At 41.4% G+C, this 25,666-nt stretch overlaps 1 protein-coding gene across 1 annotated transcript in view; it reads right to left on the bottom strand.

Moving 5' to 3' along the window:
* Positions 1-25,666, bottom strand: part of agap1 (ArfGAP with GTPase domain, ankyrin repeat and PH domain 1) — a 712,549-nt gene that overhangs the window by 353,809 nt on the left and 333,074 nt on the right. The window contains exon 2 of the mRNA XM_080198627.1: positions 13,551-13,609. Within this exon, the coding sequence (XP_080054753.1) occupies positions 13,551-13,609 (59 nt within the window). The remainder of the gene's footprint in view (positions 1-13,550; positions 13,610-25,666) is intronic.

Here is a 25,666-nt window from a genome sequence, read left to right as displayed (position 1 = left end):
GAATTCCACAAATGACAAACACACAGACACTCTCACACGCAGACACACCCACGCGCACACCTGAACCAGCGGAGTGTCTGGAATTTAGTCAGTGTTGTAATATTGGAAACATGGCAATCAATTTGCACACAATAAGCTCCCACAAGCTGCAATGTCATTATGACCAAATAATTTGCTTTTCAAGATCTTGGTTGAGGGATAAATATTGTGCCCAGACACTAGGCACAATGTTCTTGGTCTCTTCAAAGGCACTATATAAATGTAAGATTTTCCTGCTGTCTTTTCAACAGCTTTGAAATTGGAAGGGAATTACAATCACTGGATAGTTTTAAACATGCACAGAAGCAATGGGGAACAAGCAGAGAAATCAAGATAGCAAAACCATCATGAGGTTTTATAGCGCTGGTGAACTATTCTTTTGGACTGTGAAGCAAATCCAAATTGACTCTCCATGGCTTTCACATTTCATCCAACAAATCCCCGTACAACACAAGCCTCACAATGTCAAGCTATGGATCAATTTTGTGATTCAAGGACAAAAACAGCTGGGACTGTGTTCCTTTGGCTACACTGCACAATTGCATTATGCTCAGCTGGGCTTCTTCAGCAATGCACGGCCCCAGCTCGTGTTCAATACTTACACAGGCTCCTAGCATTCCTGGTGCTGTGTGCATGTACTATAGCAAGACAAGGTGATGGTCAGGATTGAGAAGGTCAAAAAGCTCAACAGGGAAGCACCAGAGTCAGTCAGTAAGAGGTTGTATCCTGACTCCTGATCTGGTAGGTGGCTAAGTGACTGTGTGCCTGCAAGAGGTGGGTGCAAAAAAAGCTGCACGACTGTACTCAAGAGGATAGCAGTGCACCAATCCTGGTACAAAATGAAACTATCTGCGCGAAATGAGGACTGATGCAGAAGATAGCGCACTTTAAGGAATATAGGAAGGTAAGGTTATCCAATTCATAGAATCCTACAGTGCAGATGGAGACCATTTGGCCCATCGAGCCTGCACCAGCCACAATCCCACCCAGGCCCTATCCCCATAACCCCATGCAGTTACCTTAGCTAGTCCCCCTGACACTAAGGGACAATTTAGCATGGTCAATCCACCTAACCCGCACATCTTTGGACTGTGGGAGGAAACCAGAGCATCCGGAGGAAACCCACACAGACACAGGGAGAATGTGCAGACTCCACACAGAGAGTGGCCCGAGCCGGGAATCAAATCTGGGTCCCTGGCACTATGAGGCAGCAGTACTCACCACTGCTGCCTCACCAATTTTGCCATATACCAGTGTTACAATCCCAGCTGATGTTACTATCGGACAAGTCAGATCCCAGGAAGAAACCTGGCTTGACAGATTATAACTTTTATTTTCTGTTTAGATATGTGGACGAATGTCAACAAAAGAATAAAACATGCATTAAACAAAAAAGATAATACACTACTCCTTCTCCCTAACTCAACTTAACAGATATATACAGCTTTGATTCTTATCGTCACATGTATTAGTAAACAGTGAAAAGTACTGTTTCTTGCACACTATACAGACAAAACATACCATTCATAGGGAAGGAAACGAGAGAGTGCAGAATGTACTGTTGCAGTCATAACTAGGGTGTAGAGAAAGATCAACTTAATGTGAGGTAGGTCAAAAGTCTGATGGCAGCAGGAAAAAAGCTGTTCTTGAGTCAGAATTTTGTTTAAAAAATTTCAAGTTTATTTATTTGTGTCACAAGTAAGCTTACATTATCACTGCAATGAAGTTACTGTCAAATCCCCTTTGTCGCTACACTGTGGTGCCTATTCAGGTGCACTGAGGGAAAATTTAGCACAGCCAATGCATCTAACCAGCACGTCTTTCAGACTCTGGAAGGAAACCGGACCACCCGAAGGAAACCCACGTAGACACAGGGAGAACGTGCAGGCTCTGCACAGTGACCCAAGCCACAAATCGAACCAGATCCCTGGTGCTGTGATGCAGCAGTGCTAACCACTGTGCTGCAATGCCTTTCCTGATGAAGAAGATGGAAGAAAGTACGTCCGGGGTGTGTGGGGTCCTTGATTATACTGGCTGCTTTTCTGAGGGAGCAGGAAGTGTGGACAGTGTCAATAGATTGGAGGCTGGTTTGAGTAATGGACTGGGCTTCGCTCATGACCCTTTGTAGTTTATTGCAGTCTTGGACAATACAGGAGCCATACCAAACTATGCTGCAATGGGACAGAATGTTTTCTATGCTGCATCTGTGAAAGTTGATGAGAGTCATAGTTGACATGCCAAATTTTGTCTCCTGATAAAATAGAGGTGTTGGTGGGCTTTCCTAACTATAACATCCACATAGAGGGACCAGGACAGGTTGTTGGTGATCTGGACACCTAAAAACTTGAAGCTCTCGACCATTTCTACTTTGTCCCCATTGATGTAGACAGGGGCATGCCCCCCACCACTGTGCTTCCAGAAGTCGACTATCTCCTTTGTTTTGTTGACATTGAGGGACAGACTATTGTCATCACACCAGTTCATCAGATTCTCTTATCTCTTTCCCGTACTCTGTCTCATCATTGTTTGAATCCGAACCATAACGATGGTGTCATCAGCAAACTTGAAAATTGAGTTGGAGGAGAATTTGGCCATACAATCAAAGGGTGTATAAGCAGTACAGTAGGGTGTTGAGGTTACAGCCTTGCGGAGCACTGGTGTTGAGGATGATCGTTAAGGAGGTGTTGTTGCCTATCCTCACTGACTGCGGTCTGTAGATTAGGGAGTCTAGGATCCAGTTGCAGAAGGAGCCGCACACCAGGCCACAAAGCTTGGAGATGAATCTCAAAGGAATAATGGTGTTAAAGGCTGTAGGCTACAAATAAGAATCTGACATAGGTGCCTTGGTTATCCAGGTGTTCCAGGGTTGAGTGAAGGGCCAGGGAGATGGCATCTGCTGTGGACCTGTTGTCGCACTAGCCTAACTGTAGTGGATCCAAGCAGTCCGAGAGGCAGGAACTGATTTGTGCCATGACTAACCTTTCGAAGCACTTCATAACAATGGATGTCAAAGTCACTGGACAACAGTCAATAAGGCATGCTGCTTGGCTTTTCTTCGGTACTGGGATGATGGTTCTACCAAGATACAACCAACACATCTCCTGTTTCACCAGATGCCCAAACATCCTAGACCACTGCTACATAAATATCAAAAATGCCTACTGCTCTATCACCCGCCACACTTTGGTAAATCACACCACAAGGCTGCACTCCTGCCCCTGTCTTCCAAGCAAAAACAGTGCCAGGGACCCAGGTTCAATTCTCAGCTTGGGTCACTGTGTGGAGTTTGCACATTCTCCCTGTGTCTGTGTGGGTTTCCTCCGGGTGTTGTGTTTTCCTCCCACAGTCCAAAGATGTGCGGGTTAGGTGGATTGGCCATGCTAAATTGCGCCTTAATGTTGGGGGGGCTAGCTAGGATAAATGCATGGGGTTATGGAGATAGGGGCTGGATGGGATTGTGGTGGGTGTGGGCTCAATGGGCCGAATGGCCTTCTGCACTATAGGGTTCTATGAATTGGATAATCTTACCTTGCTACATTCCTTAAAATGCACTATCTTCTGCATCTGTCAAAGAAAGTCATGCAATGTTGGTCTGAGGAAATCGGATATCTCCTACAGGACTGTTTAGAGTCAGTAGACTGCTCAGTATTTTAAAACTCTGTGACCAGCCTGAACAAGTACACCATTACAGTGGTAAGTGTGCAAGATTTAATTAGTAAGTGTGCAGAAGACTGTGTGTCAAAGAAGCAAATCCGTGTGTTTCCCAACTGGAAACCATGAATGAACAGGGATATCCACTGCCTGCTGAAGTACAGGTCTGAGTCATTCAAGTCGGGCAACTCTAACCTACACAAGAAAGCCAGATATGATCTATGGAGATCCAAAGATGCCAAACGACAGTACCAGACCAAACTAGAATCCTAGGCTAGCCACACAGACTTCTGCCGACTATGGCAAGGTGTGCAAGACATTACAGACTACAAAATGAAGGCAGGTAATGGTAGCACGAGGGGCGGCACGGTAACACAGTGGTAACACAGCTTCGCAGTGCCAGGGATCCGGGTTCAATTCCCGCTTTGGGTCCGTGTGGAGTTTGCACATTCTCCCCATGTCTGCATGGGTTTCCTCCGGGTACTCCGGTTTCCTGCCATAATCTGAAAAGCATGCTGTTAGGTGTATTGACCTGAACAAGTGCTGAACAACTCAGGGAATTTCACAGTAATTTCACTGCAGTGTTAATGTAAGCCTTACTTGTGACTAATAAATAAACTTTAACTTTTAAAATTGCCAGTTCCAATACACCACTCCCTGATGAGCTCAACGCATTGTATGCCCGAATTGAGCAAGAAGTCAGAGGTTTCTGGGATGGAGAGCATGCTCTCCATTCCAGAAGCCTCGGATGAACACATATCCGAGTCACCACTGCCAACTTCAGAGCAACCTTCTCAAAAGTCAACGCAGGGAAAGCAACTGGCCCAGATGGGGTACCCAGCGGGACACACAGGTCCTGGGCAGACCAGCTGGTGGGGATATTTACAGATATCTTCAACCTCTCTTTACACCAATCTGAGGTCCCTACCTGCTTCAAGAAGATTCGTAAGGATAACACAAGGTACAAAACCTATCTTATACCATAATGATCACAGTAAGTTAACCAATTGGTGAACTGTAGTCAGACACACCACGCTGAAACCAAGTGGCAGATGCCATCCAATACAACTTTTGCGGATTTCTCACCAAATCCCTCCAGACACTTGTCACACCGTGAACCAACTAGTCTCACTGGAACTCTGACTTCCATACAAGGGGTTTCAATCTCTGCTCTCAAAGAATGTGCCATGGAATCTTCTCCCAAACAATGCCTTCTCTTACCTCTCCTTTGTATTCATCTGCCCTGGAATGCCACGTGGATTTAAGGTTCCATGCAATCTCTCAGGTATGACAACGGAACATCACTGCTTCACAGGTTGTATGTACTAAGGTGTCACCAACCTTTTCATTATCTCGGATATCTGGCTTCTCACTTAACTAGCTTTAAATCTGGTTCCATTCAGCCCTATGCCCTCCACTGCCTCTCCAACTATATAATTCATTTCATTTCCACCTCTCTTCAGTTCGGCAGAAGGGCCATATGGACTCAATACATTAACTTTATTTTTCTCTCTCTCTCTACAGATGCTGCCAAACCTGCTGAGTTTATCCAGCATGTAATGTTTTTATTTTAAATCTGGTTCCTGCAGCTATCTTTGTAATTCAGAGCCCTTTTTCTGCTTTTTATTTCATTCCCCTGAACAGGACCCTGTTCGAATGCCTATGATTTTCCTTTGGACTTTTACTGTCTTCCTGGAATTCTCTTTTGTCCCACTTCCTGGATTCTGGGACTTTCTTTTGTTTTTTTTGGGAATCTGCTCTCTGTAGTTCCCAGTTCCTCCTGGCACTACCTAGCAACTAACTCAAAAGTTCTTGCTCTCCCAGTGAGGCTCCTGGTTGCTAAGCAACAGGGTAGTTTTTCTAAACCCTCATATTTGCTCTCATATCATAAACCCTCATTAAAATTCAGGCATCTGAAGAGAACTGAAGGTATTAATCATTTCAAATACAGAAACACAATAAAACTTACTTGAAGCAATACCCACAAATACAAATACGAATTACTTAAACCTATCTCCATTTCCAGACACAAGGGAAATGGACCAAGATTCCATCTCATAAAGAAAGACTTGCCCTTCAACCTGCTCCAAATTTACAGCTCACTTGTGTCAAATCCTCGCAAAACCTTATGGCTCTGTAATGAATATTTAAGTCGCAACAAACTAAAACTCTTTCAACACTTTCATCCCTCAAGAGCTTTGTGCATCAAATCACCATTCTTTCTGATTTCTGCAGTGCCCCTCGATGGCATCATCTTTTAGCATTGAGTTGTCCTGTGTATTTGAGCTGCTGACTCTAGTGCTTTTTAAGAGCACATTGAACAAGATGAAGAATCCAACATTGTAATGTTTGATGTAGTTAGTAGAAGCCTGCTGGTTGGTCTTGAGGTGATTTACAATTGCCTCCTCTGTGAAATGGAGGAGACAAAGTCAAGTCTTGTCCACCCACCACCCCGATCTCATATGTAAAATTCCCATCTTCAATTTCAAATCTCTCCATTGCTTCACTTCTCCCTGTCTTTGTAATCTCCTCTGGCCCGGTGACATTTTAAGATCTGTGGGTTACTTTAATTCTGACCCCTTGTGCTCCCCTGAATTTAATTGCTGTGCTACTGTTGGCTGTGCTTTCAGTTGCCATGGATACTCTGGAATTTTCTCCCTACACCTCTGCTTCTCTCTCTCTTTTTCTTTTGAATGCCCCTGCAAACCTATCTCCTTCACCAAATATTTAATCAACTGTCCTAATGTCAGGTAACACACTTGTGAAGAGCCTGTGAATGTTTTTTTTCTGTTAAGAGAGCTGTATAAATGCAAGGCATTGCAGTTCACATCTTCATGACGTTGCAACATTGTTATACAGATGTACTAGTTGGTTTAGAATTTTATTAAATTGCCATTTTGTTTTGCTAAACTTTACAGGTTTTAACTAGATTCTGGAAAATGGCCAAACTTAGAAAAATGCCTGTGCACACCTAAATCCTGCTCTTACCTTCCCAGCCCACACACATTGAGTATTGCTGTTACCCTAGACAAATTCATGCAAAGCTGGTTCAGAATATTTAATTGCAGAAATCTTTAATGATGTCATCTTTAGCAAACCTGTATTGAACAATGCCACATGTAATATGTGGAGAACGAAAACCATGCAACAAAAAAAATGCAAAAAAAAATGAATTCTCATTTTGCATGGGAATACTATTAGCTAGTGCTTTACAATCTACTCTGAGGATGAGATGTTAACAACAAAAATTAAATTGCTTAGCTCCGTTAGCCTGAAAAAGTCCCATGACATATTACAGACAACAACTGGGAATGAGTACAAGCAACGGAGAAAGGTATCAGGAAATGGGGAACAAAACCTAGCTCAAGGGATGGGTTTTAATTAAAATGTTTGAAGATGGAGACGTAAATAATTCTAGGGAGGGAATGCCGGAGAACCAAAGTAACTCATGGCTCTATCACCAATGATGTGGATGAGGGAGAGATGAGCAGAAAGGTCTGAATCATATCAGCCAAACAGTCTTGAGGGCTCACATGTTCAAAAAAGTTGCACAATTTACGTATGTAAGGACGTTGGGAGTGCAGTATAGATGAGATTTCAATCAAATACATCAAGTATTGGACAACTTGCAATCTATGGCAAGAGGAAAATGGACAACAAACAAGGTAAGCATTGGAGTAGGTCTGTTTGCATCTGACAGGTGTGTGCGTGTACATATATATATGTACATGTACGTATGTGTACATGTGTGTGTGCGCATGTGTATGTATGCACGTGTGTGTATATGTGTGTATGTATTCGCTTGTGTGTATACACGTGTGTGTGTCTGTACGTGTCTGTATGTGTATGTGTACAAGTGTATGTGTACGCACGCACGTGTGTATGTGAATCTGTGCGTATGTGTGCATGCTTACGCACGTGCGTACGTGTGTATGTGTACGTGTGTATACGTGTGTATGTATTGTGTACGTGTGTATACGTGCATATGTATTGTGTACATGCATGTGTATACGTGCATATGTATTGTGTACATGCATGTGTATACGTGCATATGTATTGTGTACATGCATGTGTATACGTGCGTATGTATTGTGTACATGCATGTGTATACGTGCGTATGTATTGTGTACATGCATGTGTATGTGCACATGCGTGTGTGTGTACGCATGTATGGTGTATGTATGTGCATGTGTGTGTGCGTCTTGCAACTAATTGATCAGTGAGTAATATCAGCTTCTGCAAATCCATCCCACCGTCTCAATCAAGGATAACCATGTTGTAATGATGAAGGGGGTGGCAGAGCAAGAGAACAGTCAGAGCTTGTTAATTCAAACAAGTGACTGGGTCTTCACTCGATCATCAACAGCTTGATGAAACATTAAATAATAGGATGGCAGGAGTAAATTCATGGTAATACACGCCCAACACTGCAAGAGATTCCAGGACTAAGTGATGCGAAGCACTGCTCCCTTGTCTGCTGTCTATACCACAAATTCCTCCTTTACCTACCCATCTCATTATATACTGTGCCTATAATATGGAGCTCCTTCAGTACATACCTGTGCATGACATCAGGACAATGCAAAATACCTTCCAGTCAATGAAGAATTTCTAAAGTATAATCATTGTTATAATGCAGGAAACTCGGTAACCAATTTGCACGCAGCAAGATCTCATCTATCATAATCTGATTTGATTTATTGTCACATGTATTCGCCTACAGTGAAAAGTATTGTTTCTTACACGCTATAGAGACAAAGCATACCGTTCATAGAGAAGGAATGGAGAGGGTGCAGAATGTAAGCATGTAAGAATTTAGAATGACAGTAAAAGATTGAATCAGAGGGTATGCTGGGCACAGCTCGCAAGAAGTTGCTACACTCTGGTGCTATCTTGAATTAAGTTGAATCTGATGCTTTCAATTTGTTTTTTGTGATGTTGGTTGAGAAATAAATACTGGTCAAGAGACCAGGGAAGACTCCCCTGCTCTTTTTTCACAGCCATCTGAGGGAGTGGGGGCAGACAGGATCTCTGCTTAACATCTCATCCCTGCAGCACCCTGTCTGTACTGCACTGTACTCACATCTCTGGAGAGAGACTTGAACCCACAACCTCAATGCTACCCAATGAGGCACAGCTGACACCAGTATCAAATTCTGCAATCACGGAACACACAGAAACAAGATTTAGGCATGCATTATTCACAGTAAGTTCCAGATTTCCACTACACGTTTTGTAACTCTCATCATAAACATCACATTCAGAACTTTTCATCTTCCTTGGTCTCAGGACAACCTCTTCCCAGGTCAGCAATACCATTTTTGTTGTTTTCCACACATTCACATCCAAAAACGGGCAGATCGCGCAAGTGTGACTGTTGGCTGCCTCTTGCTCTCATCTCTGGAGATATAGAACTTGGCACAAGAAGGATTCAACTGCCTACAATTGCGTGGCATCAGAATCAGCTGTAGGACAATAAGCTCCATGAGCCTGTGCTACCATTCACCAGGTCATGCAAATCTAAACCTCAATCCCATTTACCCATTTACTTCATTTATATCCCTTGCCTGACAAACATCTCTCGCCCTCAGTTTTGGAATACTTAATTGTCCCTCGACCTCAACAGCTCATTGTGGTGCACGACAGTTCCAGATTTCCACTACACATTCTGTGAATCAATGCTTCCTGATATCATGTCTGATTAACCCAGTTCTAATTTTAAGGTTTCGCCCTCTTATTCTGGGCTCTCTAACCAAACAGAATAGTTTCTCTCTATCAAATCCTTTGATCATTTCAAATGATTTTTTTTCATTCATTCATTGGATGTGGATAGCATTGGTTAGTCCAGCATTTATTTCTCATCTCAATTATCCTTGAGAAGGTGGTGATGAGCCGCCTTCTTAAACAACTGCAGTCCATGTGGTGTAGGCACATCCACAGTGTAGTTAGGGGGGATGTCCAAATTTTGACCCAGCAGCAGTGAAAGAACGATATAATTCCAAGTCAGGATAATATTTGGCTTGGAGGGGAGCTTGCAGGTGGTGGTGTTCCCATGCAACTGCAGCCTTGGTCCTTCTTAGTGGTAGAGGTCATGGGTTTGGAAGGTGCTGTCAAAGAAGCCATGGTGATTTGCAGCAGTGCCTCTTGTAGGTGGTACGTACTGTTGCCATTGTCTGTCGGTTATCGGAGGGATTGAACATTAAAGGTGATTGATCAAGTGCCAATCAAGTGGGCTCTTTTGTCCTGGAGGATGCCAAACTTCCTGAGTACTGGAACTGCACTCATCCAGGCAAGTGGAGAGTATTCTATGGCACTCCTGCTTTGTACCTTGTAGATGTGAGTAGGCTTTGTGGAGTCAGGAGGTGAGTTCTCAATTGGACCACCCCTTAATCTTCTATATTCAAGTGATTACAAGCCTAGTCAATGGGACCTGTCCTCATAATTTAATCCTTTTTAGTCCTGGTATCATTCTGGTGAAACTGCACCCACTCCAGGATGAATATTTCCTTCCAGAACGGAACACAGTCCTCTAAATGGGATCTAACCAGAACCTTTTCTGACAATAACATAATTAGCACCCATTTGTATTTTAGTTCCCTTGAGAGAAAAGCCAATGCTACCATAGCACAGTAAGATCCCTACAGTGTGGAAACAGGTAGTTCAGCCCATCAAGTCTACACTGACTCTCTGAAAAAGCATTCCACTCAGGCCCTCTCCTCCGCCCTATCCCCATAACTCAGCACATTTACCATGGCTAATCCACTTAACCTGCACATCTTTGCATACTATGGGTCAATTTAGCATGGTCAATCCACCTAACCTGCACACTTTCGGCACTAGCTTACATTAGCTTTTTAAAAATTATTATTCGACAATTACAATGCAGTTACTTCCAATTGTATGCATGGCTTTGGAGGAAATGCTGTAAGGTATGAAGAGCACTGGTCAATATTGGCTACAAGCGTGTGGAATTAGCTTATTACAAAGCATGTTTTTCTCCTCGCTGAACCATTAGGCCCCTCCTAAAGCGAAAAGTGTGACATTTCTGGAGAATAATCAGGCACTAGCTTTCTGTGTTATTACAAAATGTAAAACTGCAAAAGATTTTCAATATATAAAAATACAAGAAATGCACTGCGCAGCACTGATTTATAAATCACTCATGATGAACTCGAAGATTATCCTCTAGAGCAGGAAGAATCATCTATCTCCCAACACCCTCTATCACTGCTGGTAAAAACACAATGTGTTTATTTTGGGAGAGGAAAGGGGCGGGGGGGCAGGAAAATGTTTCAGAGTTGAAATAAATTAACACAATATTGTGGAAGTTAAGTGTTTGTTATTGTTTGCAATATGCTGTGAAATGGCAAAGAAATGTCATTATAAGATAATAAGCAACAGAGAGCTAATACACTATTGTGCGACTAGGTAGAGCAGCATTACAAAATTGTTTAGCCATGTGTATCACCTTGTGTACCTACCTTGCATTGAAAGGGATGAACTCCATGAGCATTTACCTTAAATAAAGTCCTGTGTAACACTGATGGCAACCAGATTCTTTGCCACAGCAAGTAATTGGTAGCTCATTTTGCTTACAGACCCCAGAAGTATATAGCCATGGGGGTCAAAACCATATGTCAAAAATACTACATTAGCAGGGAGAAAATGTTTGGAAAACCAGATGCATTAATTTCAGAACTGTAAGATGTTAATGAATGCACATCTGCAAAATAATTCCTTCACTAGTTAAAAGTTTGATAGAAAAATCATTCTACTTAAGTTTCTGAAAAGTCCTAATTAGATGATTCAACCCAAAAGGTGTTTATGCTGTCTATCAGCCTCCTACACTTTATATCATTTTGATCATGGCAGATCATCAAATTCAATACCTTGATCACCCCTTCGCCCATACCCCTTGATCCCTTTAGCCCCAAGAACCGTATTTAATTTCTTCTTGAAATCATACAATGTTTTGGCCTCAACAAAGAAATTGCTCCTCATCTCAGTTCTAAAAGGTTTACCCCTTATCCTCAAACTATGATCCCTAGCTCCCCAGCACTGGGAACATTCTTTCTGTATCAACCCTGTTAGAATTTTGCAAGTTTCATGAAATTCCCTTTCACTCTTCTAAGTGCCAGTGAATTAAGTCCTAAGCGACTTAACCTCTCCTCATATGTCAGACCTGCCATCCCAAGAATCAGCCTGGTAAACCTTCACTGGACTCCCTTTATAGCAAGGTCATCCTTCCTCAGGTAAGGACACCAAAACTGCACACAATATTCCAGGTGTGGCCTCACCAATGCCCTATACAATTGAAGCAAAACATCCCAATACTTAAATCCTCTTGCTATAAAGGCCACCATACCATTTGTCTTTACTGCCTGCTGTACATGTGCGCTTACTTTCAGCGACTAATGCACAAGGACACCAAGGTCTCACTGAGTATCCATCTCCCTCAATTTACATTCATTGAATTAATAATCTAACTTCCTATTATTGCTACCAAATGATAGTTCAACTGTGGGGGATAGTGATACAGGAGCAATATCTATGCATGCAAAGATTCCACTGAACTCGTTCTTTTCCAAAATTCAATCTTTTTCTGTCGAATGCAAGAAAATAAAAGCAATTAGTGATTTTTTTTCTATACTAAACGCGGGTTATGGAAAAACCACTCCCATAATCCAGCCTTGCTTATTAAGTTAGGTGCTTATCAAAAATCTGTGATTTGGAAAATAATTATTTTCACATTCTAATCAATAAATGAATATTCCATATCCAATGTGAAAAATAATAGCAACTCCATATTAACGCAGCAGCTTTTAAACCAATAATACATACTGTAGCTTAGAGTGATCATGTCAAAACATCACACATCCAGGTCATGGGTATCAAGGTTAATAGGCAACTACATGACAGAATCTATCTGAACTAAATTAATGAACATTTAAGTGCTGGAAACACTTAACAGGTCAGCAGTATTTGCAGCAGTGAGGTCACTGGACTTACTAAATCACTTCGTGAATCCAAAAGATGAAAAAAATCTGTTCAAAATGGGATGTCATTGAAGATAGCAGTGGGCTACTTCCCTCTGATTGAGAGAGGAGAAAAGAAAAGGTTGAAAAAGCTAGCATACGTTTCTCTGGTCACACTGTGGAGAGGCCTGTTCAAAACTGGATTTTTCTGAATACTGAACAAGGGCAGGATCAGCTTGTCACTGGACATTCTTATGACGTCATGGCCAACCAACACTTGCTGACCAAGTAATTAGAAATAGTCAATTTACCTAAATAGCAGGGTTCATATTTCTAGAGCTTTTCTGCACCATAAGTAGCTTCAACAAAGGGGAAAGCATAGAGGACATGCTGAAAAGAGGGACATGTTGTCGAAGCTTTTTGTCTTGCACTCATCAGGACAAATGCAAGAATGCCAAATTTCAAATGGTCATAACTTACACTACAAGGGAAAAGGGTACTGACTGGTTGGCAAGTTGACTCCAATTGGTCAAGGTATTGCCATGGAGAAAGCAACAAAGAACTATATGCTCCCTAAACTCCCTGTAACTTCAAAAAGGGCACAAAGATTGAACATATTTCTTTTGCTTGAAGAGAAAGGGTCCCTTTGTACATCTGTAGGCTGCTTCTAACAAGTGTAAATGAGCAACACTGTTACAAGGTTGACTGATTATCTTAAATTGTTTGTTACTGTCGCTATAATGAAAGTGGTCTCATCAACGAATTCAGACACAAAAAAAAAGTCAAGGATCACACTTGGTGTTCATGAAATTATCTGAACCTTCCAAGATTATTTTTGTTGGAATCGCGCCCATGTCCTTATTTGAACGTGGCAACGGCACTCACCACTTTGAGTTCTGGCACGGATCGGCTAAGCGTCCACTCTTGGCTGTTTACAAATGCATCTGGAAAACACAAGGACATAGCCAAAGTTAATAAACTCTGAAAACCCAAGAAATATAGTATTTTCAAAAGGCTAAGCACTCATTATGGCTCTTTGAAAGTACTGCAATTTGGGGAAAACAGATTAAAGAACAGACAACTGCAATGCAGGAATTGCCAAGTGAGTACTTAACTATTAGTTGACTCTAGTCTTCACAAAACTCACTGACATTTCCTCCAAAGATAGTGAGATTCTACGTTCCTTTTTAAAATGAAAATTCTGCACTCCAGGAAACTTTAGGGAATGATAACAACTACTCTTCAAGTTTGCTCACAGCCGTTAACAAAACATAAGATCTCTGCTCAGGTATATAAGCTGAAGTTAAGGGAAAATGATGGCAAAGTGATATTGACACCGGACTACTATTCGAGAGACCCAGGCACATGCTCTGGGGACATAGGTCCAAATTCCACTACAGCAGCAGGTAGAATTTAATCTTAAGAAAAGAATTCTGGAATATAAAGTTAGTAACAGTAACCATGAAACCATCACTGATTTTCATAAAACACCATCTGGGTCCCTCGTGTCCATTAGGGAAGGAAATCTACCATCATTACCTGGTCTGGACCATATGTGCTTCCAGACCCACAGCAACATGGTTGACTCTTAACTGCAGTTCAAGGAGCAATTAATGACGGACAAAATGATGTCCACTCCATGAAAGAATACATTAGATAAAATTAACAGGTTTCTTTCTGTAACTCCCCATGTCCCAAATTTCTGATCTCAATTTGTTGGTGTCAGAAGAAGAAGTCAGCAGAGATCTGGTACTTTCTCACAATGCAAGAGTCGGTCATGGCTCAGATGCTGTTCACACAGCTTTTTTTCTAGCAGTCAATACAAATGGTTGCTTCAGAGGGATCTCCATGATCCAAAACATGACCTTACACTCAAGCTCACCTGGACCTTAGGGTATCCCAAATGAACAATAATCTTATAATGTTACTGAGGTAAAAACAAAAAAAGACTTGGAATCGCTGCTCCTGAGGGATAATATTGAGCTCCCTTCCTCAGGCAGTGTCATGAATCTGAGGGGGCTGATTGGGCCTCAGTTGTAACACCTCATTCAAAAGACACATGTCTGGGTCTGTTGGCCCAGAGTTTTGTGCTCAGGTCTCTGGAGTGGGACTTGAATCCACAAGATGGAGCGTGCTACTGAATGAGCCACAGGTGAAACCTTTTGCAGAATTTTTAGAAGTAATCCAAAATCAAACAACCGCATAGAAAAGTGGAGATGGAAGACAGGAGCCTCCTTGCTGGAACCTCAAGCTCCATTCCCCTTCTAGTGGTCCAGTAATCAATATTAACCCTGTGTCAGAGTGCAATGCAGAGTTCACCAATCTGTTAGAGGTGCTTTCAAAGTGGAACTCCACAAACTAGCTAGTAACGTGAATTAATAAATTCCACTGAAGATTCTCAGAGTCCGGCAGCCACTTTAGAATAGTCACCAAGCTGCCATCAACCAGAATCTAAGAGAAACATTAACAGTGTATCTTCCATTAATTGAAATAGGCAGAGTTCCAATTAGTTGTAACCAGACAGAGGTTGTGATAGGGGTCTTCGACACTCCCTCTCTGAGCCAGGAGGCCATGGTGGAGAAGATTTTAAAATGCTGAATATAAGGGATGCGTAAAAGATCCCACCGCATTAGTTAAGAAAATCACAAAGTGGCCTTCTTGTTTCCATTGTTGAGAAGCCAGCAGAAATTTGATGCCTTTATCAATTTAACTGCCCCCTGCTCTAGTGAAGGAAATGAAACTAGATCGCAATCTATTATTGAGATATGGCTCCTTGAATACAGGAAATGGGTCAAGTTGTAGAGACTGGAGGAAAAAAGACATTATGGACACAACCTGACTCGAAGAGCTTGTTAATGAACGTGCATGCACAAATTGAACCCTTGGGCTACAAGTAATGGTCCTTACGGTTCGAGATATCATATAGTGCAGGAAACAATTTACAATAGGAAGGAAAATACTGCCAGTGAACATACTTCATTACAAAACCATTACAGGCAGTTGGGGAAATCGAGCAGCCTTCTCAGTGAACCAAGTGCAAGGTAAAGTCTGCACAGTTTATGTCGCGACTGGCCTGATACCCCAGTCAGGTTTGAATTCCCTCCTGAGACAGATCCAGTTTATCTAAACGCAGAGCTCTCCAACACCTGGTCATGTGGCTGGGATTGACAGCAGCAAACATATCTAATTAGTGTCACATTACAGTAACAAACTGCCGCACTGATGTGCTCCCTCATTCAACAATAATCAAGTCGCTGTTTCCACAAATGACACCTCGCACTAGACATGGTTTTTCATCGTGATTCACTTCATGCCAGGGCAGAATATTTCCTAACTATTAAAGGCACGTGTAGAGCTCCATTCAAATTGCACAATCACAATTTTAATAGTGCAGTGCATTCTTAAAATGCCAATAATAAATCAGGCAACAATGAATGCTTTCATCAATAGACCTGTGACAGAATGGGCATGTGCTGGCAGCAGCATTTATACAAGGCATTTAATGCAAAGATAAACACATCCAAGACATAAGAAGGAATGAGTACTAAGTCAAAGAGATAACTATTTAGAAAGGTGGACAAAATCTTGACCCATGGAGTTTGGTTTGGAGGAGGAGAAGTCAGGATTACAGAGCCCGGGATATAGGCAGTGAGAAGCACAACCATCAATTCTGGGATATGGAGAGAGGCTAGAGGCTTACAGAAGCCAAAATCAGAGAAATGGAAAGTTTGGGAGTGGTTGTAGGAACACAGCAGATTATCGAGATAGGCCAAAACAGGATATAGATAGGAATTCAAGAGTTTCAATTGAGATATTGTTGGTTACCAGGACAGGAACAATGAGTGAGTGGGACTTTGGTCAGCAGAGTTTTAAATGAGTGCAAGTCTACAGAACATGAAGAATACCAGGAGGAGTTTTGTGACAGTGGAGTCTGAAGGTGTGGATGAAGGTTTCGGTAACTGATGAGCTGAAGGATCCACAGAGACTGGTGACACTACATAGGTGAAATAGGCGATTTTTTTCTGATGAAGTGGATACAACATTGAAACAGCAGTTGAGGCTCAGCAGAACGCTGAAGTTGTAGCCCTTCCAGCTATGCCTGAGACAAAAACAGAGGTGGAGGTGGAATCGGTGGCTGAGGATCAGAGATTAATAAGGACTTACAAGTGCTTCACCTCAGCATGGATCCAAATATGTATTTTAAATTAAATGACAGATCAATAGATGGAGGAATTTCAAACACAAATAACACACAGTGCAAATTAAGTTTCTGAAATCTTGGGCAGTGGTATCAGAAGACATCCCTGCCCACAAAACTGGCCACACCCTAGATCAAACCAATCACGAAGCGAGGTCCCACCAATTGCATCTGTTTATGACTCTTCAATTAGGCTTTTAAATTCAAGATGATTTTTTTCCTGGACAAAAAGATACTAACAGGAATGTTTTAAAAGCTTTCAAATATTTGGTTTAGTCTACTAACAAATTGACTGTAGTCCACTATGGTAACTTGTAAATGGCTCTGTATAGTTCATTGAAATATTTTTTGGATCTTAACGATGGAATACACACTGATTAAAAAGGCTTTGTTTCGTGATAAATTTATTTTTAGCTATACTAATAAAACTGCACCCAGTTACCACTCTGAAACACCTCAAGGAACGTGTTTTAATGCAAAATAATTTTTCTTAAAATTACATTCCCATTGTCTTAGTTCATTGGAGATTTAAATTTGACTAAATGCAAATAAGTTGGAACTGAAATTGGAAGGAGGGAAGCTAGTGCAATTTTGGATGTATGAATGCCTGGATCACCAATTGCAAGTGATGTGGAAATTCTTGGCTCTATTCTTTGAAGAGTGCAGATTAATGTTTTACACCCACCTTAAGGATTAAATATGGCTTGGTTTGATATCTCATTCCATTAAAAACAGCTCTTTTCATAGTGCTGCACTCCCTCAGCACTGCATTGAAGTGTCTGACTGGGTTATCCATTCAAGATGTGGAGATGCTGGGGTAAACGCAGTAAAAAAAGTCTCACAACACCAGATTTAAGTCCAACAGGTTTATTTGGTAGCAAAAGCCACTAGCTTTTTGGAGTGCTTGTTGCTCCTTCGTCAGGTGAGTCACCTGATGAAGGAGCAGCTACTGCTCCAAAAGCTATTGGCTTTTGCTACCAAATAAACCAGTTGGACTTTAACCTGGTGTTGTGAGACTTCTTACTGTGTCATACATTTAAGTCAGCCGAGCGGGGATTTAACCTACAACCTTCTGGCTTAGAAACAAGTCAACCACCAGTGAACCATGGCTGACATTTCAGCAATGGAATTTTTTAAAATCTATACTGATCTAGCAGGTGCCATGCAGGTCAAGGATTTATGGAGACCAAATGCAAGCCATTTTACTCTGGTTTATTTACTGTCCACTACAAAACCAAGTGACTGAAGAATATGGGCAGGCTGAGGATTTTCGAATTGAGAAATTAACTCTTCTTTAAAAAACAGCTGTCAATTATGCTGTCATTATTTAAACAACTGAATAAATTGAGCGCTTAAGCAATGAGCAAATGCCATGTGTAAATGTGCCTTGGAGAAACATCAAACCTGCTTACAAACAAATACTTCTGGACTGCTGAATCCAGCCATTGATCCAATGGATAAGACAATAACCCACTTTGAAAATGAGTATTGGGAAAAGGGCAGGAACCTGAACAGCTCGTACAGGTCAGGTAGTTCAAATGGCCTCATTGTTCACTGTAAGGAGCTATGATTTCCATTCATATGCAATCCATCACACAACTTGATCTCCTGGGACAGTATTTCTCAACACCACACTACTACATTAAATCAATCAGTCAAAACCCGACAATATTTTATAACCCCATAAGCCTAGATTATTCATTCCAGAATATTTGCTCAGTAGTTTTCCATTTAAAAAATCTCGCAAAGTTTTCTCTTCCATTCCGGCTGGACTCTGTCAAGGGCCCTTGACAGAGTCCAGTCGTAATGGAAAGATTTTTCTTCACAATCAAGCCTTTGCATTAAGTATTCTACATTGGAGGTATCGCAACTGAACTTGACCCTGCCCAGCTCAATGTTCATATGCACTTCCAGCAAGCTGGGGAGAGTCATTGTGCAGAATTGGGGTTCAAACAGCAGGGACACAGGTGCAGAAAATAACCACCACTCCTATAATTTTGTTGGTGTCAGCAAGTGGGCCTCAGAGCTCATTGGATTAGTCCATGCCCACAGGCAAACAAAAAATAACTGCCTGCTTCATTTTCCTGTCACATTTGGCAAGACAGCCACTAGTTGCTCCTACCAAATTCTATGCCTCAAGTTTTGGGATGTTTGCTTGGGAATAAATGTGCTCTACTGGTCAGGACCACAGCAAATTCAGTATAATTTGATATGAAAAAAACTTTTAAAGCATGCCTTTAAGAGAATGAGCCGAATTTAAGGGAGTCCTGATGTCTTGCAGTGTTACAGTGGAGGCCTGGGCAGGGCTGATCTAACAAACCAAATCTCGAACCAGAGTGATGTTAGTGAAAAACACCAGTACAAAAAGTTTTGGATGTAACTTGTACTCCAATCTTCGTGCTGATTCAACCGATCTCTGCACGGATTGCACCAAGTTTGAAACGAGCAGCAACTCAACACTCTAACCTTCAATCTCCATCCTAACCAGATAATTAGCTAGCTTTATTTTTCCTTAAATTTGTAAACTGCCAATTGGCTATTCTTACTAAAAATCTATCTCACCTATCCAGCATGGAAAACCTGTGCCTCTAATCCATAATCTCATTTGTTAATTCTATTGTGGAATTCTCTACATCATGTGGACAACCTAAACTTTTTTCATTTACATTTCCAATCCCTGATACCACCCACTCAATTTTTCCCCGCAACAAAAATTCTTTCTGTTCTTTATCATCTCAAAATTGAAGACTCATCCAGGAATCATCCCGAAACTACATTTTTCTGAAGGAAACGAGCCGACAGTTGCCAATGTGATTTGAACTGTTTAACTCACATCAACTAGCAATGAAATGCGTGCACTTGATTATTTTTCTGCATTCATTTTAACCCATATAGGTGGTTAATTTAACACATCAACTAACTAAATTTTACAGTACTGCAGATATCCACCTTGAGGAACCCTAAAAAACTTTCACATCACCTGCACCATATAATCACGAATTAATGAGCCTGTTGCTACATTAAACATATTTTATTGTAAAAGGCAGTACTCAGTAAAAAAAAATGATTTTACACAGTACATATGACACAGATACACACCATACTTCCTCAAAAGGTAGTGGTAGCAGTTTTTGAATATTTTTACGGCAGCGATACATTTGATTCTCGATGAACAAAGGGATGAAAGGTTATCGGGGGTAAACAGGAATGTGGTTTTGAAGTTACAATCAGAGCAGCCATGATCTTAGTGAACAGCAGGCTCGAGAGGTAGAGTGGCCGAGTGGCCTACCCCTATGTTCCTATGTATGTTTGCATATGGCACAGCCAGTCCAAGCTGCCATTTAGGCTTCATTCGAGCCTGCTCCCAGCTAGTGATCTAAGTCTACCATTGCAAACCTCTATTCCCTTCTCCCTCATATGCTTACCCAGCTTCTTCTTAACTGCATTTATACTACTCACTTCAACCTCTCTCTGTTCCACACTCTTATAACTCTTTAGGTAAAGAAATTTCAACTAAATTCCCAAATAAATTTTCCAGTGACCATCTCATGTTGATAGTTTCTAGTTCTGCCCTTCACCACAAGAGGAAACATTCATTCTGAATCCACTCAATCAAAACCTTACATAATCTTAAAGACCTCCATTAAATCATTCCTCAGCCTTCATTTTTCAAGAGAAAGCAACCTGTCAATCCTTTTCTGACATGTATACTCATGCATTTCTGTATAATATCTTTCTTAGCAATCCAGGACCCTCCATCAGTCAGAATCACATCATGTTCACTAATCATTGCGCCAGAGGATTTATCAGGTAGACCACAGGAAATGATTTTGCTTGTGGGAAATCCAAAATCATAAATCATAAATGTAAGATAGTCACTAACAAATCCAATATGATATTCAGCAGAAACATCTTTACTCAGAGAGTGGTGAGAATGTGAACTTTCTACCATATGAAATTGTTCAGGTGAATAACATAGATGTTTTTAAGGGGAAACTAGGTAAGTACCTAGGGTTAAAAGATTGGAAGTTATGAGAGGATGAGTTGAAGTAGGATAAGGCAAGGTTCTTGTGAAACATTAACACTGCACTGACCTGTTGGGATGAATGGCCAGTTTCTATACTGTAAAATCCGATGTAATCCACACACAGACCTAAAAACTTGGCATTTGTTTAAGTTTTCTATCAACGGACAAATTAGCTACCCTGATATCTGTCTTTGCAGTTGTGAGACTTCCGTAATTCAGATCTTGCAACTTCATTAAATGCAGGCTTTGTGGACACTAGGCATGCATCCAGTCTCAATGTTTCTCAACAATCTTCCTTCTAAGTAGATGAGTAAAATTCCCAGGGCTGTTACATGGAGCTGGTTCACACACAAGAGATTTGAAGAGCATCAGAACATCTGCTTTCTCGTGGCCTAAAAATAATCTTGAAAATCTACAGGCTCTAGTGCAGTGCAGTGCTGGGTGGTAACTGGCACAATGTTACATCCACATGGCAATGACAGCTAGTCACTGAGCCATACAATGATAGGCTAAGACTGGGCATGGTAAAATCAGTGTTGCACTTGTGATATATCACCTGCCAATTGTGCAGCCGACAAAAGATAGTATAGATATATTCCTGTTCCTGTAAATAAAGGGTCACACATCAAAGAGTACATTTACAGATATGTAAAAGTCAAGTTGCATTGTACTGAGATTGAATTTTATGAAGTATATTTGCTGTAAAGAATACCTTTGCAAGGTGGTCGATTTCAAAACAGGTTCAAACATTATTTTAACATGTCTGGTTTTTAATGCTTGAATGGCAAAACACTGATCTCCAAACCTGAAAAGAATTTTTGTGTCACAGCAAAGTGCTACACATTTAATAAACCACAGATTGTTTAGAGAGAAGAGTCTATTGTCCATACATTATTTGAAAGGAGGTTTGTCATATTCTGAAGGGCTGTGAATGGGGTGGGAGAGGGGAAGGGAGAGAGAGAAAGAGAGAGAGAGAGGGAGAGAGAGAGAGAGAGGAGGAAAATAACCACCATTTCTTCTACAGCCTCAGCAATTAATCCTACACTGTGGCTGGACATTGAATCGCAAGGCTGTTCTGCACCATAAAAGCCTTTCTTTAAAATCATACATCAGTATTTTATATTTGTTATAAAACAAATTTAAATTGAATGTTTTTCTGCAATCCAAACAAGTCCAGCATGTCCTGAATCAATGTGATGCATTTTCCCAAACAGGCTCCCAGTTGTCTTGGTGTAGCTCAGGAACAAGGGCCCTAAAAGGACATTAATACAAGGTCTTCCAAGGTCAGAAGCTGCAGGTCATTCAAGAACAAGGTTCAGAAAGGGACATGACAGCAATATGAGCTTGGAATGCAGCAAGTCAATCTAGCTCTATCAGTGATGTGTTGCAATAATAATCCTGTTCGGTACAAGGGGACCTGCAGGCTCAGACAAGCCAAAGTTTTACACCAATTGTATTAAATACTACCCCGGCCTGGTTTTATAAAACCACAGGTTTTCAAACTGAGATTCCCTGGACCCGAGAAATCTTCAGGTATCTGTACATTTTTGGTACTTGCATGTTTTCCTGTTGCTGCAAATTACAATTTTGCTGTTTCTCTCATGGGTAACTGGCCTTGACATTTGGAAGTTAGGCACTGGGAATCCAAGGGAGTGTGTCAATAAGGGAATCCTCACACACATAGACTTAAAAACCACAGTTTTAAACAACAAGGCGCATGGACTAGATGAAGCGGAGCCAGCCCATCCAAGGGAAATATTAAGTGCCAAATGAAGAATTCCATCAACCCATAAGGAGACATACTGTATTCATTAAGAATGCTATTTTAAAAACTCAAATTAAATTGATAAACTCCAAGTATTAGCTAAACAAGGAAGTGGTTGACTCAACTAGTTGGTGACATAGTACCTGGCTAAAAAAAAAGACCAAAGCGCGACCATGTGTAAAGCTCATGAAACATTGCTTTGCAATGCCGGCACAAACTGTGCACAGCTCGCCTCACAGACACTGCAAAGCAGAGCTGCTTTCAAAGGCAAGTCATTAGCAAGCACGTTACCATGACAACTGTACAGTTTGGCAGACTCAACACATATGCTTTCATCACCACAAACCTCACTTCTCTCCAATCTGAAGGAATATTCAGTTCAGGCTGTCTCCAGTTGACTTTCTGATAAGACTGTTCATCAGAGAGGAAATAAGGCTCACTCACGTGACTGGGATGTCCGTATAAAGGCTCAGGATAAGACTTTTGGGGGTTGTTTTGCCTGATGGTCCCTCACATCTCGAACAGAACTCTGCAGTATTTGCTTTTCACCAAGAACCAACTATGCTCATCAGACATGCAAAGGATCCGGAATGCCTTCCTAGCACGGGTTCAGCCATAGGCTTGCTTTGAATCAAGCCAAGCGCATGAAGTGGTGCTAATTGAAATGTCTCTTCACTTCGCCCCATTTATTAACCTGCCACTGTTTAAAGCAATCTTTAATGCTACAGATGTCATGGTGACGGAATTTGAATTTCTGAACAACTTTATGCAGCTCTAAGTATCATAAAATCACTAACTTAGCCCAAGAGGGGTTAATTCACAATAAAATAAAAACATACTGAATGCGACTGTGGTTTGCAAAGAATCACAGCTCCTGTAAACAACACAGCCCAGATTGCCACACATTGAATATGTTCCTACAATAGCTTGAACAACCTGCTCTTTGGCATTCACACAGGGAACAGTAAACCAACTTTGCGATATTTGTCTAAATGGGGATTGAAATCTTGCTTACATCAGCACTGCTCAAGTTTCAGAATAGAATCATATACTTCAGACAGTGATGCCATAATCCTGGCACTCCTCTTGAACAGCACCATGGGAACACCTTCACTATGCAGGCTGCAAAGGTTCATGGAGGTGGCTCATCCTCACTTTCTCAGGGTAACTAGACAGAGGTAACAAATACCAGTCTTGCTAACAGCGCCTACAGCCCAAGAGTAAATTTTAAAAAACCACTGGCTACTGTCATAATCCCTTTGGATTAAACTAACCCAAGGAGAGAACCCTTACATACCACATTACAAGGTCTTCTTACCACAAGGACACCAGATTTATTTATTCATATAATTTCTGTTTTAATTCTACAGTTGGCAATTACCCAATTTATTCCAAGTAGCACTAAAATGGCATCCAGCATTCCTAAGGCAGGCCAAATGGCCTACTACTGTTCCAAAACCCTAAATTCTGAATTCTTCTTCCTATTCTCTACACCTTTAACATGGTTTTTAAAACCTGCATCATTGACCAAGCTTTTAATCACTTGTCTTAACATCTGAAGCAGCTCTTGTGAAGTGTCTTGGGACATTTTACTACGTTAAAGCAATATATAAATTTAAACTGTTGTTCCATGATGAAGAACAAATCTCTTACAACATTAATATTAGTGTCCTTTGATCTCACTCACCAACGGAAATAGGCTATTACTGTTTACCTTGTCGTAGCCTTTTAAAATCTGGAACAACTTGGATTGTATTCATTCCAGAGAAAGAGGATCCTAATTTCACAACTGTATCATAGAATTTCTACTATGCAGAAGGAGGCCATTCAGCCCATCAGGTCTGCACCAACTTTCCGACAGAGCATGTAAGCCAGATCCCATCCCTACTGACCCTAATCTACACATCTTGAGACACTAAGGGGCAATTTTTAGCATGGCCAATTCACCTAACCTGCGCATCTTTGGGAGGAAACCAGAACACCTGTAGGAAATCCACACGGACTCAGGGAAATGTGCAAACTCATCCAAGGCTGGAATTGAACCCAGTGCTGAGAACATAAGAACATAAGAACATAAGAAATAGGAGCAGGAGTAGGCCATCTGGCCCTTCGAGCCTGCCCCGCCATTCAATAAGATCATGGCTGATCTGTCGTGGCTCAGTTCCACTTTCCCGCCCTCTCCCCATAACCCTTAATCCCCTCTCTTATCAAAAACCCATCAACCCGCTTCTTAAAAATATTTAGCGAGGCAGCCTCCACCACTTCAACGGGCAGAGAATTCCAGAGATTCACCACCCTTTGAGTGAAGAAGTTCCTCCTCAACTCCGTTCTGAACTGCCCCCCCTTTATCTTGAGGCTGTGCCCCCTAGTCCTACTGTCTTTTTTGAGCGGGAAGAGTCTTTCCACCTCTATCCTATCCATCCCATTCATCATCTTATACGTCTCAATGAGATCTCCCCTCATTCTTCTAAACTCTAACGAGTACAAGCCTAGTTTATTCAGCCTCTCCTCATAGCTCAACCCCCTCAACTCCGAGCAGCAATGCTAATCACTATGCCGCCATGCTGCCCTGTAATCCATTAACATTGGTAACATCCTAGATAGTTTACATCATTTATATTGCTATTTCATCTTTATTATAAAGCAGTTGTTTAAAACTATTCACAATACACTAACCATGGTCTAACTCAGACTTTGTACAGACTCAACATTACCTCTTCACTATCCCTCTGTCTCTGTATAGTCTATAAAAAGCTCCTCTGCTCTCCAAATAGTTTCTCCAGTTAACGTGCTGTATTTATCACCCTTCGATGACATATAAGGAAATTATAAACCATACAAGCTAACACAGCACCATGCAGTTCTTTTTATGCTTTCAAGGTATGTGAACATCACTGACAAAGCCAGTATTTGTTGCCCAACCCTAACTGCTCTCGAACTGAGTGGGGTTGCTCAGCCATTTCAGAGGGCTACAGAATCGTTGCTGTAGGTCTGGTGTCACATGTAGGCCA

Source organism: Carcharhinus amblyrhynchos, chromosome 11 (genome assembly GCF_965287045.1).
Source record: "Carcharhinus amblyrhynchos chromosome 11, sCarAmb.v2.hapA, whole genome shotgun sequence".
NCBI lineage: Eukaryota > Metazoa > Chordata > Chondrichthyes > Carcharhiniformes > Carcharhinidae > Carcharhinus > Carcharhinus amblyrhynchos.
The sequence above is the reverse complement of the archived record's forward strand: the minus strand, read 5'-3'. Positions and strand labels throughout refer to the sequence as shown.